This window comes from Drosophila biarmipes, chromosome 2R, assembly GCF_025231255.1.
Source record: "Drosophila biarmipes strain raj3 chromosome 2R, RU_DBia_V1.1, whole genome shotgun sequence".
NCBI lineage: Eukaryota > Metazoa > Arthropoda > Insecta > Diptera > Drosophilidae > Drosophila > Drosophila biarmipes.
Genome location: NC_066615.1, coordinates 22,840,122 through 22,858,855, shown reverse-complemented (window position 1 = coordinate 22,858,855; position 18,734 = coordinate 22,840,122). Strand labels below are relative to the sequence as shown.

At 47.1% G+C, this 18,734-nt stretch overlaps 3 protein-coding genes across 4 annotated transcripts; all 3 read right to left on the bottom strand.

The window, feature by feature from the left end:
- Positions 1-3,508: 3,508 nt before the first annotated feature.
- Positions 3,509-9,235, bottom strand: LOC108023016 (kalirin). 2 transcript variants are annotated; one of them, XM_017092250.2, is made up of 7 exons: positions 8,811-9,235; positions 7,946-8,077; positions 7,521-7,854; positions 4,681-4,767; positions 4,516-4,620; positions 4,327-4,458; positions 3,509-4,235 (listed from the first exon to the last, which is right to left on the bottom strand). In XM_017092250.2, the coding sequence occupies exons 1-7, from the start codon at positions 9,095-9,097 to the stop codon at positions 3,774-3,776; spliced, it is 1,539 nt and encodes a 512-aa protein (XP_016947739.1). In that variant the 5' UTR covers positions 9,098-9,235; the 3' UTR covers positions 3,509-3,773. The 2 variants fall into 2 exon arrangements, with proteins under 2 accessions (XP_016947739.1, XP_016947740.1); XM_017092251.2 differs by lacking the exon at positions 7,946-8,077.
- Positions 9,236-10,496: 1,261 nt separating this feature from the next.
- Positions 10,497-17,712, bottom strand: LOC108022999 (kalirin). Its single transcript, XM_017092230.3, has 8 exons — positions 17,557-17,712; positions 14,475-15,649; positions 12,342-12,440; positions 11,929-12,226; positions 11,782-11,868; positions 11,618-11,722; positions 11,422-11,556; positions 10,497-11,360 (listed from the first exon to the last, which is right to left on the bottom strand). The coding sequence occupies exons 2-8, from the start codon at positions 15,308-15,310 to the stop codon at positions 10,857-10,859; spliced, it is 2,064 nt and encodes a 687-aa protein (XP_016947719.3). The 5' UTR covers positions 15,311-15,649; positions 17,557-17,712; the 3' UTR covers positions 10,497-10,856.
- Positions 12,449-14,467, bottom strand: LOC122818175 (uncharacterized). Its single transcript, XM_044092062.2, has 2 exons — positions 13,022-14,467; positions 12,449-12,952 (listed from the first exon to the last, which is right to left on the bottom strand). The coding sequence occupies exons 1-2, from the start codon at positions 13,631-13,633 to the stop codon at positions 12,755-12,757; spliced, it is 810 nt and encodes a 269-aa protein (XP_043947997.1). The 5' UTR covers positions 13,634-14,467; the 3' UTR covers positions 12,449-12,754.
- Positions 17,713-18,734: the final 1,022 nt, after the last annotated feature.

Below are 18,734 nucleotides of genomic sequence, written 5' to 3'. Positions count from 1 at the left end.
TCAAGGTGCCACTGCGACTTGTTGTCCTCCTGGCTGCTAACTGAACTGTCATTCAGCCGGAGTTACCATTTCTCGTTTCAATTACACTTAGGGAAAAGTGTCCCCTGCATAAAATGACTTTTTTCAGTAGGTTAAGTCAGTGGCTCTGTATCCTCTGCCGCCACACGCACAGTGTGCAAGGTCAGGAACATTCTGCGCTTTGTAACTTTTCAAGTAAACACACGTTGTAAAATCCATCGTTTCATATCTACCATTCCTTGCCGCCACACGCACAGTATGCAAACTACCCTTGCACCTACTCACTCGAACAAGCGACAACATAACAATTAAGGTGAAATATACTTCGGGATGTGGTAATCCCCATAAGTGGGTTTTTTCCAGTGCCATGCTATTATGCCATTAGGGGTTAAGGGCTAGCACATCTTACACCGCATTTAACCCAAAACATGCCACTTAACGCAGGGCATTTATCAGTGGGGGAGTGGGTACTTCCCCAGCCAAACGTGATTCGCCGCCCCGCATTATCAGCCATCAGGAAGCAACCTCATCCTCGAACGTGCCAGCCTCCCGCCTCCTGCGCTTCGGTCCACCCACACACATGACGCTGCACTCCGTGCGATTATCGAGCGTTTCCGTTTCCGCTGCTCCACTCGTTCTGTGGCTTTAGGCCGTGCCCCGAAAATTACATGCCTTTGTTTTTTATCTAATGCCGGGCGGCATTATGCCTAACCCGGGGTCTTAAGGGCACTCCCCTAACCCTCACTCCCTGCTCCTTTGGCGGAACGTGTCCCAGCACTCTCCTCGGAATTCAGATGCGCAATTCGATCTTTTATCAGTTGTCATCGTCGGCAAATTCACACATTCGCATGGGCATTTGTCGCTCTGCTTGATTTGTGCCACCGTTACGAGGACTGTGGGGCGGATCTCACTTTTTTGAATATAAAATACGTATTTTTATAAGTTTCCAAACCTAATACATGTTTGTTGCAATTTCGGACCAATAAAAAAAGTTTAAAAAAGATTTCGTATATATTTCATCTTCATAAAACATAAAAACACTTCCTTGCTCGAAGCAAAGCTGTTAAACTATGACATACTAGACATAATAGGCAACTTACATATATTTATCATCAAATGTTTCACTTTGGTTGTAAATAAAACTGAGCATTCGACGACTTTTGACCCCACTGTGCCCCCGATAACTCCAACTCCACAGCCCGAGAAGCACATTGTTTCACGTGCCATTTCGCAGCTGAAATTTGAACTTTTTCAAGCACCCGGAGCAAGGAACTAAACGAATTCGCAAATCCGGAGACGAGGCGGCAAATGTTCGACGGATGTGGGATGGATGAAGATGTGCCACTGGATGCGTGCCTAAGTGTTGTGCTGCATTTACATGGGATTGGGATTGGGATTGGGATGGCCATACAACTGTAGGATGGTGGATTATGGGGGAGATAAGGGCTGGGATATGGTGTAAGGTCGGTGGATTGAGGGACAACAACTGGCGCTGGGGCGTGAATTGGATACGCACAAATCCAATGGATGCGAGTGTGGGGCATATTAAGCAAAAATTAGCAACAGTTGTGGCAGGCGAGAGTCCGTGGGCTGTGGAATATGTCAAGTTAATTTAATGTAGCATGAAAGGGAGGAGCCCGGTGGGTGGTGGCGCTCAGAAGTATCTCCCGGGGACATCTGTGGCGCCCAAACATCATGTGTTGCCCGCCTACGTGCAATAATTTGTGCAATTACTTGGCAAATTTGTTCAGCGTCCTCCTACTCCAGCGCCGGCGACGTGCCCCGAAAAAATTCAAATAAATTATGCCCCTGGCATTCTACAATTCTATTGGCAAATTCTTCTTTTTCCACACTTTTTTGCGCTCCAAATTATGCATTTAGTTTACAAAAAACATGTGGAGCGTGTAGAACAAAAACTACGTGAGGGGCATAGACAAAAATTAAGCAGCACTCGAGAGCCAATGGCCCAGAAATATTGAGAGAGGACAGCTGAAGGGAAAATCCTCTGCTCGAGACGGAAAATTTTGTAATTTTTCAGCTCAGCGACGTTTTTGGCTCATAAAAATGTCAAATCGTTTACATACGCGTCACTTTTGTGACAACTACTTGACAGACATTAATACACTTAAGCTGCCTGGTAGGAACACGGGCATTATCCTTTGGCTTCAGCCTTCCTGGAACATCCACATCCGCACCCCGTGCACATCCTTTATCCCTCGAGCAAACGACAAGCGGATGCGATGGCGGCATGCCAACATAAATGACATAATATAATAAACCAACAGCGAGCAACCAACAAAATGAGCACATATAAGGCGGCGATAGGAAAATGGGTACCGAAATTTGCTTAGACAGCAACAGCATGGAGGAAAATGAGGGCAAAATTCCCCCAGATGTCAAGGGAGTCGCGTTTTATTTTTTGCGCCCTTTTAACAAATTGCTTTTGTGCAAATTTTGTCACATCCCAGCACAAACACCCATGCACCCCTCCCACAGCCCAGGCCATGCAAATAGCGCCAGCTGGGACCCCTCTCCCATATGCTGCTCGACTTCATTAGTGCATTTTGCTTTACTTTCGCCGGCTCTTTGATGTTGCAACAAACTTGAGAGGCGGATTTTCCCTTGCATACACTTATGATTTTTTGACCATCAGTTGACCGGATAATCAGGCCGGGCAATGTGGGAAATCAGTTTCTGATTTGATTCCAATCGAAGTCTGGCTACAGTGGTTGGGAGGAGTGGGAAATGTTTAAATTCTGTAAATATTTAAGATTACTTTTATGGGTTGTCTTTTGGGAGGGTTTTCGGATATGTGTAGTCTACTTTTAGGATTCAAATTTGGCTCAAGTTCTTTCAATTAAATTGATCCATCTATCCACAGAATTTGTAATCTCATGTTCTTGAATACTTCAATTCCCAATCTCGGTGACGAGTAGCCTTTAGCCCAAGCTGGATGAGTAAATAATTTTGTTGACATCTCATTTGTGACTCTCCCATATTAATCACAATTCTTCTTGGGTTATAATGATAGCTAAAAGTATCTTTGAGGTTGCTCATGTAATTAATCTTTTTTAAAACATCCTCACATTCCAAGTTAAATTTGTATCTTATAAGCCAAGCAAACTGCATTTTTACACACTCCCTAAGCCATCCTCTGAGCAGCTCATATTCACATCCTTGGCGATGGTTCATTAGATTTCCGTAGACCGTGACTTGGCTTCTTCCTGCTGCGGCCGTCATAAATTCTAAATAAATAGATTTGTCATACATTTTTCGGTGGCCGCCACACACACAGTGCACTGTGCCCGGGCGCCTTGTGTGCTTGGCGAGGGATGAAGAGATGAAGAGCTATTTACATGCCGCTGCAAGGACATGGAAAGGACAGGACTTGGCCACTGCAAAGGCAATTTATCATAAATATTTGTCAGGCGACTGCAGCAAGCTTATTTTACGCTCGGACAGGCAGCGAGGACAAGAAACGGAACAGGACTACGAAATAGCTTAGCTTTATTCTTAGACATCTACGATCTAGAGTTGTGAGTGGATGGGGAATATGGTAGGGAACAGGCGACATGGCTGGTGTGCTGAGGTGGGACATTGTAGACATTGGATTGTGTGAAAAACCTATTCCAAACGTTCGATTCTAAGCGAGCTTTGATTAGGCATACATTTTGTAAATCGTGTCTGACCGAGGTTCGCTTAGTTTCGAGTGTAAGGACTGCTAATCTGCATACAACCCTATGTCCGATGATTATCTACAAGTACTGCCATATCAGCCAGATGGCTATGACCACTCCGAGCACCAGGTCCATGGGCAAGCTGAAGGTGTTCCTCCTGGCGTGCTCGTTCCGCGCGATCTCGATGATCTTGTGGGTGGCCTGGAGCCACTGCTTCACCACCGCCGCCTCCGTGGCCACGAAGGAGTACTCCTCCCGCTTGGCGCCGCTGGACCCGGATCCAGATCCGCCCTCCTGCTGCTTCACCAGCAGGTTGATGATCTTGTTGGCGTTGGAGGAGGCCGAGTCCAGCGGCCTCTGGAGCTCCACGTGCTCCCAGTTGTAGTGCTGCCGGTAGGCCAGCCGCTTCTTGCGCACCTCCGTGCAGACGAGGCTCCGGTCGAAGAGGAACACCTTGGAGCGGTACTTTTTCCGGGTGGGATAGTGCTGGGCGTCGAACTCCGTCGATCGCCGGAAGTTGCCCAGCTGCAGGAGGTCCAACTGGGGAGGAAAATCATGAGGCTTAGTTACCAGTCGATATCAACTACCTTTCTAATCTTTTAATTTTCATAAAATATAAAGTTGAAGTCACCTCGTTGAGCTCCTCGATGTTGGGTATCTCCTCGGCCTGGTTGACCACATCCAGAGCACGCCTCATCCGTGTCTCCAATTTGCAAACGGCCGTTAGCACAGGCTTGCAACTAATTCCACTTTTGTAGAATTCCTGATAGATACATTTTTAATAAGAGATAAGTAATATCCTAAAGACACAGTAACTTACCGATATGAATTGCTGCAGCAGCAAAGGATATCTGGTCAGTCTTTGGATGGGCTGAACTAGGAAGCTGTCGATGCCCAGCTTGTCTTTTATGGAGGTTTGGTACGACTGAAGGGGTTTTTAATACCAGAATTACTATATTTGCGAAGGGTTTCAAGGAGCACTCACCTGCAACCACAACCGATTGTCCTGCCGCAGTTGCATGGAGGCCTTCTTGCCCATGGTGAAGCTCACATAGCAGTAAAAGTGATTTTTCTGGAAGAAAAAGTGCAGAAAGCTATGTCATAAGGCGTCTTACTGAAGTTCATAAAACCTTTGTGCCTCAGACACACATTTGGCACATAGTTGGCATAATGTATACACCCATGCGAGTTGGCTGGTGGCGAAATCATAATTCCTTGAGCATTTAAGTCACGTAACTCCGGACTTGGCAAAGCCAGAGCGAAAATTTGGAATTCCCGTCGCTTTGCGGGGCCAATGCCAATGCAAATGTTTTCCCAAGCCGAAACTGGTGCAAACTGCAAAGAAAATTGCTTGTCCAACGATTTCCTTTCCATTTTAATTTCATTAGCTCCGCCCGGCTGCGGAGTCAGAATCCGAGTCTGGAAGTTCTGCATTTAGATGATATGATAATCATCTCTGGGGGCCAGCCATAATATTTCCCTTTCCCCCGGGGCTCTGTATTTTGCATGTCTAATGCGGTTTGGGTGGACAAATGACTGCCTCAAACAATTGTCGCCTCGGCGGCGGTCGCAAAGGTGACACTCTGTACATGTCTTGCACATTGCGCAATTTTCTTTGGTGGGCGTGTATTTTATTAGCATGAAATTCCTATCTGCAGTGCATTCCGCCTAATTTAGTTATTTGTTCCGTGCGGGGAGAGGGGTGTGCTCATAGTATTTATATTTCTATCTATTTCTAAGTTTACTCTCTGCTATAAATCACACCGAAATGTCAGCGGGGTTAAGGGGAAAGGGTTTATTGATCCATATTTCAAACCCATTGCTGGCCCATACAAATTATAGACTTCAAAGCGAGTGCGAGTGTAAACAGCCAAGTGCAAGACATTAGTGCTCAGTAACACTTCGTATCTATAATTAGAGTAAGTACTTTTAAAACATTATGGAACACCTACAAAAATATTTCAATAGGAAACCATTTTCAAGCAGGCGAAACATAACAACATAAAATGGCATTAGTTTGTCTTTGAAAGTCAAGAAAACAGCCCTCGACGTTACTTTTTGATGTATTATTATTATTCTTCCGAACACAGCTGTATAAATACGATTTATAGCCGCCGGAGGCTTCCCCATCAAATCGCCTTCGTTTGTTTATTTCGCAGCAAACATCTTCAGCGATTCTGATCGCCGAATCGATTGCATCAATCTCAGATCCCCTCCCCGGGAACCACTCAAATACCCATCCGAATGCGGCAAACTTTTAATTGATTTTGCGTGTGTGATTGTTTTGATTCGATTCGAGGGTGAGAAGCCTGATCGACACGCTTGTCACTGGATGTTTTTGGCCATTTAAAGCCGATTAATAAGTGAAGGCGACTCTGTTTATGGACGGTTCTTCAGCCATTTGTCAGTTTTTTCGGACCAAAAGCCAACTCAGATTCTCTGGTCTGGCATTAATCATGAGTAGGCCTCTCTATTGATGTCAGAACTAATCGATCTGGCAATTGCTTGTGAAAAGGCTCATTAGTTTGCCAACGACGACGAGTCTGAGAGGAAATTCACAGCACAGAATTATATTTATCAACAAATTGTGCGCGTCTCTTGTTTATACAACATGCTGCCAAGACTGAGCAGGGAAAAGTAAAATTTTAGAAAATATGTATAAACAAATCGTAGCATTTTTATGATATATTTAGCCAAATTTTCGCCCGTCTAGGTCCTGTGAGTCAGAAATGTTTGTTTGCCGAGGAGAGAATGCAAAGTGGTTGTGGGTAAAGCGAATAAAAGGCAGAAAACATGCATAAATAAGATCCCAGGGGCTTAGCATGTCTGTCGAACATTAAGATGCCAAATCCTCGGGGGTCCCAGCAAGAATGTTACCTGCCTTGCACAGTTTTTCGGCTTACTTCCTTGCGCAGAATTTATGTTCGGATTTCTCGGAACTTGGGAATGACATAAGAATATTAAAGAACAGGCCTCAGACAATTTCGGTTCCAATTTAAATTGATCATTTGCGTTGTCAACACTTAGCTCAAAATGGCCACATGGCCGAAAATCATTCCGAAATTTGTGCTCTAACGAGATGATTTGGGGATTTCTATAGCTATAGATCGTACGGCAAGCCCCGAACAGCCATTGTCGACTCTCCCCACGAGAGCCGATGACGTCAGCTGCCGGCAAATGGAACCCCAGCCCAGACATTAGACACAAAACAAAATAAGTCTGTTTGCCCTAACAATTGCCAACTGATTTTCGTAACTGAGTGCGAGCTTTTGCGGCTGTGTGCTGATTTTATTACTATGACGTCCCGCTGATTGCTTCAGTCTTATCGGGGACCTCACTAAGCCAGCCATTCGTCATTCTGCAAATGATCTGGGATAAGTATTTCCAGTGAAAATCACTACCTTCGTTCGTACGGAACACGCACTGGAATATGAATGAGTTCTGGTGACACACTTGTTAAGAGGTGTCCGAAAATATTTAAAACAAAAAATTAAGTAACAAGCCGAATCATTGATTGAAATTCTGCCAGAGTTTGCATAACCCACTGGAAACTTCATTTGCATTGAAACACGAGTCTCAGGCTGGGGAGCAAAATAAAAACCTCAACAAAGCAAGAGGCAATAAGAAACGAGACGCCAATCGCAGGTGTCAGGTTGAAAGACTTATCACTCCGCCGTGTGTAAATATTTGAGGTTGAAATTAGGCACTTCGAGTGCTTGGGAAGACAAAAGAATTTGATAGATGAGATGTCGGAACCCGTCCAACGGCTACTTGGCTAATGGCCGGCCCACGCGGCACCCCTTATAAGTGCGCCCCTCCACTCACCTCGAAGTGCGCGGCAAACTCGTCGAAGAGACCTTTGAGATCCCGCTGGTTTCGCAGCATTAGCGGCAGTATTTCCTGCTCGTGGAGCTGCAGAATCTCCCCCACGTTTCCCAGAAGCAACTTCTGCTTGGCCTCGCCACTCAGGCCTTCGGGCAGATCCTCAACGTCCTTCAGGTGGCCGTAGTTCACCATGCCCTTCTTCAGGTTGTTCACGTAGTTGACCTCCGTTTGGATGAGCTCGTCGATTATGAAGCTGATCTTCTTGGAGGCATAGATCTCGGTCTGGTCGCAGGGAAACAGGTTCTCCAGCGACAAGGTGTCCTCGTCCTCGTGGCTGAGGTTGATAGGGGTGGGCCAGGGGTTAGTTACCGAGTGGGTTAACAACAATCCGCTAATAGGGTGAGTGGCTATGACTTTGTACTTACTACTCGTCGCCCAGGGTCTCGAAGCTGAGCGTGTGCGAGGGGAAAGAGTGGAAGCCATTGTGTGTTCGGTGTGTTGGGGATGGGCTTGCTGCAGCCGAGGAGCAGGTGTTGATGGAACCCAATGAGATGCCGCTGGAACAGAACAGTAACGAAGAGCACGAAACACAAGCCGTGAGTGGGAACACTTGACAATGTGGTGGGTGTAGGACAGGGAAACATGAAGGTCAACACGAAATATACACCTAAGGCCGGGATCCCTACAAGCTTTACAGTCTGCGGATAAGCGAATCTGCTGTCAAAGTCATGTTTCTGTGGCGAAATACATCAGCTGGCTCTCAAAATAGAAAATTACTAATGAATTTAAAGATAGTGCTCTCGATTATCGACTGTATTGCATAAAGAAAACCGCAGTCCTAAGTGCCAAGTAAAGAACCAGAAGCTTATAAAAGGGTAACCCCAATTGTGATGTAGATAGCCCACTTCCTCTGCAAAACTCGAAAGTACATGCAACATCCCAACGGCTTCCTTCCCCAAAACTTGTTGATTAAAATACTTGGCTATCCGTGATCAGTCGTGCGAATTATCTTGGCCACATGTTTATAATGCATGTCATGAACCCAGCCACTCCCGACAGCAATTACCGTGAAAAGGCTTAAAAATAAACCGGGCGTATACGTTATCTTATCACGTATACGCACAGTGAGTGGTGTACACCGCGCCAAAGGTCGGACATTCAATAATGGACATTAAATTCGATGGAAAACAGCAAAAATCTGTCAGATGGCGGGGCACGTTCAAACAGAACGGGGGTAAACAGAGGGTTAAGGGGGACCGAGGGCTCTGAGGCTCGGAGGTTCAGCCCTACCTATCGTTGTCCAGCAGACTTATTTGCTTTTCCAACTTTCCGTTGGCCAGTGTGGGGGACTTGGGTGGTGAGGTGCTGGCTAGGGGTGAACTGGGGGAATGGTGCTCCAGTATCGGGCGTTCCTTGGCGGGGGCCTTGTCGACCACATCGATCGACTGGCCGCTGTCGACTTTATCGTCGAGTATATGCAAATAAACGTTGAAAACTTGCACCAGGAAAATCGCAAGAAATGTCAGCGCCACCGAGATCACATCGAACCAGTTCAGGGCGAATATGCTTAGCTCCATAGTGCCCTGATTCGTTTTTCACTGCTTTCTAAAGACGCAACCACCGCCGAATCCGACGCATATCGGTGGCAAAACCCCTGCTCTATAAGGTCTACAGTATGCACTCCGGGTACCGATCCACTGCGAATCAAACGCGAAACTCGACTGGTTGAAAGTGCCACGAGAGTGTTTGCGAATCTGAAAAAGCTCGAAAGCTCCCCCGATCGTTCTCTTTTGATACCCATTCTCTTCGGTATCTCAAAAGCTGTACGAGTATCTGACCACGCGCCGAGCACTTTGTTTGTAAACACCGAAAACCATTGGAAACTGTGAAAAGTATTTCAAAGTGTGGCATTGGAGCAGAATTCAGTACGGTTCGTAACACTTTTGCTTTCATCATGGCAATAATTCCGCCTAATCGTTTATGATCTAATATTTGCATACCCATTAGGTGGCTTTGGCTAATGGCCGCCAATAACTGTTATTAGGGAACCCCTATATCTCCACCTATAATCATGGGTTCGACACTGCCTTGAACTTTGGGGCGAGTAAACTGGTTGGTTATGGTGTATCGGGCTTTGGACCCCTCCAAATTGAGTTATAAATCAGAAACCGAAGAGTTATTCGGCGGTATATCAAGTTTCCATTTCCCATCTATCGCCTGGCGTATGGTTAATAAATTCTAAAGTGATGATCTCATAGGATCACCGGAAAAGTGTCATTTGCATTGCGAGTTTCACCAGCTAAATTGTTCGCATTTTATTATTCGCTTTAATTGATTCTTTTTCAGACAATCACCCTCCCTCCATTTAAAATCAAAAGAATTCCCTGATGATGCTGCAAAAACAATGGGAATTATAAATAAACATCGAGCGTTTCTGAGCTGTGATGCGATCGATCCGCAGGCGAACAATAATAATTGCCTATATTTATTTATATGCGCCATTTGTTTATTTTTATACGTTTTCTTAGTGATGTCACAGGCGGCCGCAGCGCAGTCAGAAACAAGTTGTTTCGCTGTTTTGAGTGTTGCGTGTCGTATCATTAACAATACCAAGAGTGATGAGGTGGAATGGCTGAATGGATGGCTGGTGGGAGTCTGCGGCTCGGGGATCCCGGGCAGGGGATCCGCAACAGCTGCCTCACGTCTGCCTTTCATGACAACGCCGCTGGCGTGCGACCTTTCCATGATAGATTCATTTGTTTTGACGTCTGCGAAGCGTGTGATTCCACCGGCGGAAAGTGGAAGGAAGTGGCTGATTTTCCTAAAATATTGTGCACAAATATTTCCTCAATGTATAACTGTGGGAATTAAATATACAAATGAAATTGTATACATGCCCGTTAATTTTTAAAAACGTGCGGAATAATAAAAAGTTTCTACTTTTATATTTTTACAAATTTTATAGTTTTTTTTTTAAATTTATTTAAACGTCTTTTTAGCCAATATTTACACACAAAAAAGCTTATAAAGCTGAACACAAAAGTCGAGGCTTTCAACGACTTCCAATTTGTGACAACAATTAAACAGGAATATATACAACTTAATAAGCCAACTAAAGTTATAATTCAGTATTTGGTTATTTAGCATTCAAACCGAAAGAAGTTTGCTTCCGATCTCCTCTTGCCACCTACAATGGGCAAGAGCCATTGACTTGGCTCGGCTTATTGGCCCTTAGAACTGGCCGCCTTATGCAGACCCAGTTGGGATTGGTTAGGTTCATCCTCCTTGTCCTTCCAGAACTGCCGATCTCCCATAGCAGGGCATCCATTTCCCACCCTAGGTGGCCGCATACCAAGTGGTCCTGTGGCTGATCGTCTCTTCGTCTGCCTTTGGCATATACCAGATGTTGCCGATTCCGCTATCTGAACTAAAGCGATTGGAGTCGCGGTAGAGCGAGAAGCTGGGGGCCTTGCGGTGCAGGTGGTCGTTCTCCCGGGAGTAGCGCTCCTGCAGCTTCTGGCGCTCCTCGTTGGCGAAGTTGTTGATCATTTCCCGGATCAAGTCCAGCCAAGCGGCGATCTGCACCGGATCCGCGGTGAACTCGCACTCCTGCTGCTTCCTGCGCTCGTAGTACAGCGTGAAGGACTTGGTCTTGGCCGAGATCCCAATGTGCTCGCAGGGATAGCGGCCGTGGAAGATCAGGTTCTTGCCCTTGATCTCCGTGTAGATGATGCACTTGTCGAAAATAAAGACCTTGCCTCGGTAGCTGCGCTTCAGCTTGTGATCGAGCACCTGGAACTCGTTCACCTTGCGGAATTTGCCCTGGTAGTAGACATTGAACTGCGGTGGGAACAGAGGAGGTTAGAAATCGGATGAGGTAAGCTCTGTTGGCAGTACCCACCTCGTGGCAGTCCACTATGTCGTTGATGATCTCCGATTCGTTGGTGGTGGTCAGCAGGGAGCGCAGGCGCTTCTCCAGGCGACAGCAGGACTCAATTAGCGGCTTCATCACTATGTCCCGGTTCTTGAAGAAGGTCTACGGGTGTATTCAAGATATTATAGTTTGCTGGATGGGCATTTTCTCCAGATTTACTCACATTGATGAACTGCGTCAGGAGCAAGGGATAGCGAGCCATGCGCTGGATGGGTTGGACCAGGAAGCTATTGATGCCCAGCTTGTCATCGCGTTCCAGGCGAATGCTCTGAAAATAATTATAATATACATTAAAATAAGTTTAGCAATTACAAAATTTAAACTCACAGTAAAGTAGTTTTTGTAGAGATCGCACAGCTTGAGGGACTTTTGCTTGTTCATCGTGAAGATAACGTATCCATAGAAGCAGTTTTGCTGTAGAAAAGAAATGTAAGTCATTTGATGACTACTTCTTTAACAGTTTGTGTAACTCACATCTAGGAACTGCAGAAACTCATCGAACAATCGCTTCAGGTCGCGTCTATTGCGCTGCAGCATGGGCAGGAACTCATCGCGATGGAACTCGGCGATCTGCTCGATGTTGCCAAACAGATCGTACTTCTTGCCCCGGAGACCCAGGGGCAGGTCCTTGCGCTGGAAGATGTTTCCGTAGTTCTCGATGCCCGTGAACAGGTTGTTCACGTAGGCCTCCTCCGTCTTGATGAGCTCCTCGAGAATGGGATGCACGCACTTGTCGCTCTTGTCCCGCAGCTCGATCTCAACCTCCTCCTCCCTGAAAGTAAGACAAGAGATACATTTTTAGAAAATGATTTTAAGGATCAACAAATATTACTTTTCTTCGTTAAGAACTCCTTTATCTTTTTCCCCCAACCACTACTAATACTCACTCATCCTTTGGCTGGTAGACCGAGTGAAACTTGCCCACCACATGCTCGTTGGTGGTCCCGATGATTTCAGTCTTGCGTCTCGGCGTAGAACGATAGTTTCTGCAGAGGAAGGGAGGTTGTTAATCACATTAAATGGGAGAATAGTTATCTTAAGCTGGATGGAAATAGCACGCGGGGCAATAACAATAACAAGTGCAGCGGTGATAAGCGTTAGATAAACCCCCACGTCGGCTGAGTCAGCGAAAGGAGAAGGTCTGCAGATAAGACCAGTGGCAACCTTTAAGAGGCTAAGAACAAGACCAGATAGTGTCAGCAGGGCACACGCGATTGCCGGTGGGGGATGAGTCACATAGCACCCATAATCGGGGATCTCACTTCGGAGATATCGCTTCGGGGACTTCATATCGGGGGTTTCAGTCCGGAAAATCGTCGACCCGCTTGGACTCCGGTAGAGGGCGGTTCTGCTGAGGCTCGAAGATCTGCATGGACTCCTGGAGCGATGTGGCCAACCAGGTGACCACCTTCAGAATGATGTCCATTTGGGAGATGATGAACCAGGAGATCATGATGAGGAGACCCATGGCCAGGGCGGTGACCACGAAGCCCGTCACCTGGAGGAGGACTTGGCAAGTTGCATTTAGGCAGAATGGGAGAAGGAGTTGGAGGTGTTCTCTACAGACCCCGGCCACACAGCCCTCCACAGCCTGGATGTTGATCGAGGAGGCCGAAGGCCGCCAGTGAAAGGAGGCGGTTTCGTCTTGACGGGACTCGCTCTGCTGCTCCTTGCCCTCGGCCCTTCCGTCCCTCAGGACCTCGGCCGTGTCATAGTCTATGTGGCGAGTGGTGAACTTCCTGGTTCTGGTCTCCGTGACCCTCGGCGACACATCTTCCGAAGAGTAACTGTCGCGATCCAGGGAGCGCGTTCGGAGAGTCCTATCCTCTCTGCGGGAAGAGTGGGAGCTCGAGGGGAACTCACTGCTGGCAGAGCGGAGCAGGGATGGCTGGGATCTGGGGGCACTGGCCGCGCTGTCGGCACTTGTGGCCTCCGTCTGGGAGTCGGTTCCACCCGCATGCTTCTTCGCCGGCACCGCTGGTGGAATCTTCTTCCTCTTCCGCGGCGGCAGCGGATCATCCTTGGTGTCCGTGCCCTGGGATATCCCCACTGGCCTGGTGTAGACGGTGGAGCGGTGCTCCCGCTCCTGCAGAGCCTCCTCGGAGACTGCGCGGTCGACATCCTCTGCAGAGTTCGTCTGCGAGTGACTCTTCGCCTCGTCCTTTTCGCGCTCATCCATGATCTAGCTGCAACTGCTTCGGGGCACCCGGCTTCCATTCGTTCATTTTACGATTTTTGGCATAGTTCTCAGACTAGAAAAATCTACGAAATGCCTGCTTGCTATCTCTGTTTTGGCATTTTCTCTGTCGAACCGGTTGGCCAAAAGTGCCCAAACGCAATTAACACTTTGCCAATTAAGTTTCGACTGAGCGAGTGCTGCGAATAGTTGGGTTTTTATGGGCAAGCTCACATCATTTGATTTGTCGGCGCCGAAAAGGAAGCTAGCGACCGCGAAATCTAGTTAATCTAGGGTGGGGGAAGGCCAGCCTTGTGGAAGGAAGGTTCACTTAAAATTCAATAAAGGACTACTATTCATTTACTAGAAGTCTTGTCGGCTTATCTTTTAAAAGAATATCAAGGTTATTAATTGAGAAAAATAAAAATCAATGAAAAGCGAAATACACTCAAAGGAAACTACGGAGATTTATTCTTTTTTGAAAGGTGAATTAGCAATTACTACAATACGTATAAGGTGGAAACAAACAGAAAATATCAAAGGTTCTCAGCTAAAAATTTCAAAGCTCAGTAAAGTGAGGATTCTTAAATAGTAAAGCTTTCTTGTAAGGTGGGAGCCGCTCTATATATCGAATCGAAAATGCCCCAATATAAATGTAGGCAATCTTTATGCCTTGTGATAACCAACACTCTTCCACAACACACCTTTCCATAGGTACTCCTACACCCACAGCCAACACGAGTAATGGGGAACAGAGACACCGCTGCACCTGTTAGTTTTCCCGCAATCTAAAGTTATTGAAAATCCCCCCTTAGATAACCCTTATCACCGTCCAAATATTTACCTGGGGAAATCGCTGCGCATCTTGAGCGGCAGCGTGAGTCTGTCCTTGGATTGGTCTGCGCTGATGGATCGCTGCACCTGCTGGGTCTTCGGCTCCTCCTCCTCCTGACTGGAGCTGGGTACGACCTCCGAGGTGGTATCCGCTACTACATACTCCTCAGAGGCCGGGGCAGGGGGGTCCGTTTCGAAGTCGGATATCTGGTCCACTTCGTCCTCGGAACGCACCTCGTGGATGCTCCCGCCTTGGATGCTGGGTATGGAGCTGCTGCGACTGCTGCCCAGGCCTGGCAGGCGTATCCGTCGCGGGGGCGTGGCTGGGGGAGTGCGTTGTTCCCCGGAGTAATCCTCGAAAGATGGGTGACGACGGTTCTCTAGCAGTTTGAGGCTGTGCCGCTCCTGCTTCATGAAGCAGACGGTGGTTTTCAGGGTTTCAAAGCGGTGCACCTTCTGGCGCACATCCAGCAGGGCGGGATCGGGAGTGGAGGGCGTCGTGGGAGAGTCCCCTGGGGTGGTGACCTCCGCTCCTCCTCCGCCGCCGCCGCCGCCGCCGCTTTCCGGCGCCACCTCGTGCATCTTGAGCAGGGAGCGTCGGTTGAAGGCGCTCTCCGTGTCGGAGTTCACGGAGTACGAGAGCTGGAACGAGCTGGAGCTGCTGCTGCTGGGCGGAGAACCTGCACCGACCGCCTCCGGCTGGCTACTGGCGAGTGTGCTCGAGTGGCGTTCCTGCTCCGCCGCCTGCTGGCTGATCCGGCGGCGCGAGTTGCGCTTGTTGAAGTTGCGGTTGCTGAGATTGCGCTCCCGCCGGAAGGGCAGCGGACTGAGATCTTCGTCGGCCATTTCGGCCGCCAGCGGGTGCTCCCGATAAACCTTATCTGCCGAGTGGGTGCTCTCTGTCTGCGCTTTTCCTGGTCTCGCGGCGCTTTTCACTTCGACATTATCACTGGGCTATTCTCTCCCAGCGAACCCTGCTTCTCCGCTCCAGCCGAATTAAATGCTTCGCGACCAGCTATTTACTTTCGGTTTTGTCACCGCCAAGTGTATATAATGTTTATCTTATTTTGAATTTTTGCTGGGTTTTTTGCTTCAGCTTTTTGCGTTAAAAACACGTATTCGTATCTGCCCGCTGGTGTTGGCGGCAGCAGTTGCGCTTTTTGTTCTTTTTGTCGCTATATTGCGCTGCAAAACAGAAATTTGTAATTAAAGCGATTCGTATCGTCAAAGCTCTATAAATAAAGTATCAAAGTTTGTACGAGTTTGTACGTCCAATTAGACGTGTAGGGGGTCGAATTGCTGACGGAAAGCGAATGCAAATTCTGACAGGGACTTAAGTCATTAACGACTAGGAAATCCGGAGGGGAACCTTGGAACAATATAATATTTAATCGGTAAGGTAATCAGTAAGGAACACTACCATTTTGCTAAGATCAATTCTGAGCTATAACGATGATCGGCACTTCTGCTTTATATAACCACGGCAGGCAAGCACTTTCTCTGAATTAGGACCTCTCCCACTCCATGCAGATGCTTAAATATTTGCACGGCATTTATCTATGAGATAGAAGAGATTTGTTTTATGACAAATGACGTCAAGTTGTCGGAGGAAGGGAAGGGAGGCCTTCTGGGTGTAGTTAATTATGTGTGACGTTTGGTGCGCTGTTTCTGCCTTTTTATTTGAGCAAAAACAAGTACAAAGCACTCGAAACCGCAAATGAGGCACGACAAAAAGCAAATCAAGAGTGAACGGCTCGACAGCCTGAAAAAGAGAAGGAAGTACGAAGTTCCCCCAGCAAAAGAAAGCAGACAAAGCGCAGAAATGCAGCGTTTCGATTCCGGAACAGCTCCGCATTTGAATGTGCCCCTATCAAGAGCCATTTCTTGCCCACTGTGGAGCGATACAGATTTTTAATACTTCCCACGTTGCTATAAGCCAGGGATCCTTAAAGACCTTTAGGATTTTTTAAGCCCCACAAATAACTATTTAAAAACTCAGGTAACTTTCAAAGTAATATTACTCGTGGTAGATTATGGCCTGCATTGTATCCAGGTTCGTCACTAATCAGATATTTATGACCTAGTTAGATAAGTCCTAACACCCTATGGTATTGCTCTGGCGGAAGTACTCCCAACTTGTATCTTATCGGGTCATACATTGTGTAGTGGTTACTGCTTTATTGCTGCAATTGGCAGTGCAGTTCCACCAAGGTTTTCCCCACTCCAAAAAAGAACCCCATTATCTCAAGCGATTGATTGGGTTACATGACGTGACCCTGACTCCATATTTCGCCTACTTGGGATGCGGATTATCTGCTCATTGAACTTCGGGCTTCTTGGGGGTTTTTCAATCGTTATTAATAGACCGCAAACTGGTTATAGCCGCCTGATTGGCCATTTAGCGTCGTCACATGCAGGTTCCATTGTGTGTGGCTTGGACTGCCGCGCGACTCCCCTGCATTGTTTTGGTGCTGATCTGAAGTATACATCCTCCACGAAATATTTCAAGATCAGTGGAGCGTGGTAACTGGGAATGCTCATTTGAACAGCTTACAAAGTTCCCTGTCGATCGCCTATGATTCACCCTGGCTATCTGCCCTGCGCCACCCACTCCTTATCGCGACCTCTGATATTTGAATGGGTTTTAAAGCCACTTCAGTGTATTTTCGGCGCACACTGATAGTCGGAAAGGGGAACTTTCGGTGGGCCATCGAATAGATACGGGTGGGAACCTAGAATCAGGGCCCAAACAGAGTTTCCATCGCCGCGTTACTGTTTAGTCAGCCGATTACAGAGTTAGGGCAAACAGAGTAATGGCTCAGAGGGGAAAACCGCTCGTTACTGACACGACTTGGCACGACCGACTGTAGAGACCAAAACAGCTTTGCAGCCCAACTGATTCCCGAGAACTGTCACACTTTGCGTTTAGTTGCTGCGTTAAGACTGGAGTTTGATTTTCGGGTCTCGCACAGTTCACAGTTTGTGGGCACGTGCTAATGAGACGGCTTGTAAGCGCGTGCAGGGGCTTATATAAGTGAGTTTGTTTCTTCACTGTCTGGCATTCGAGCCCACTTGCCAATTTTGGCACTTACATTGTGGCTCTTATCGGTTTCGGCCTGGCTTGAGGTCGCGGCGCACGCTGCGTATACGCAATGCCTCGAGGGATGTACTGAGTGTGGTTCTTTGGGTCGATCGCCGAGACGGGGAACTGTTACCGACGGCGCCACGTTCGCTCACCTGCGCCTCTGAATTCGCACTGAGGTGAGCGGGCCGAGCAAGTGGCAGTGCAGCAAGTGCGATCCGCGAGCTCGCTCCGCCTGTATCTGAAGCGCTCTATCCGTATCTCTGCTCCCGCCGTCTGGCTCGCTTTTAACCGTTCGCCGAGTTAGTTTAATTTTTTATTCGCGCTCGCTTTTTTCGCATTTGCCGGATGGCTCTCTCGGGCCCATAGCACAGCGGTTCCGTTCTGTGCCGCATTTTCCACAGCAAATTATTGTCATAATTCCGCCTCTCGTTCCCCGCAGCGCCTTCCATTCTCGAGAGCCACTGCAGGCGGCATAAATTCTTAATTAGTCTGGGCCACACGGAGAGTAATTAGTGTTAGCTTAGCAGAATATAGAAATATATACATTTTCAATTTTAATTTTTAAGACTGCATAAATACCTTTTTAAAGAATTTATTAAGTATTTTCTCTTTCAGTCTCTGAAAATACATATTTTAAATCTTTTGAAAGGTTTTTAGTTATAAATACAAGTATCTTACAACTTATTTAGCTCATTTACTAAGTATAATAAATAAATACATGCTAAAGATATATCAATACTTTCATAATTCAAATAATTAGTTTAAATAAATGTAGGAAAATATCAAAATGTAAGCTCAGCAAAGGACTTTCAGTTGCTTTTCCTACCCGACAACAAAAGTAAAATGATCTATATTATGCTAAAGAGTATTTCTCCCCGTGCACTAACACTTTTGGTCGTCCCAAGAAAGAAAAGAAAAGGCATGCGGAGAGAATTCCCCCACAACCAGGCAGTCTGGCAGAGCACCTTCCAAATCGAAAACGAACCGAATATTTTCCGACTATCTAGCAGTGTGCCAAATGAGCTGCGGAGTTGTCAGGAAAACTGCGCGGGTGATCCGCCGTGTATTTTTCACCTGTCCCACTCGATTCTGCACTCGTCAGCGTTTTTGAAATGTCTGCCTTATCGGGAGTGGTGCCCTATCTTATCAAAGGGGTCTACAATCGAAACCTCCAGCAGAAAGCCA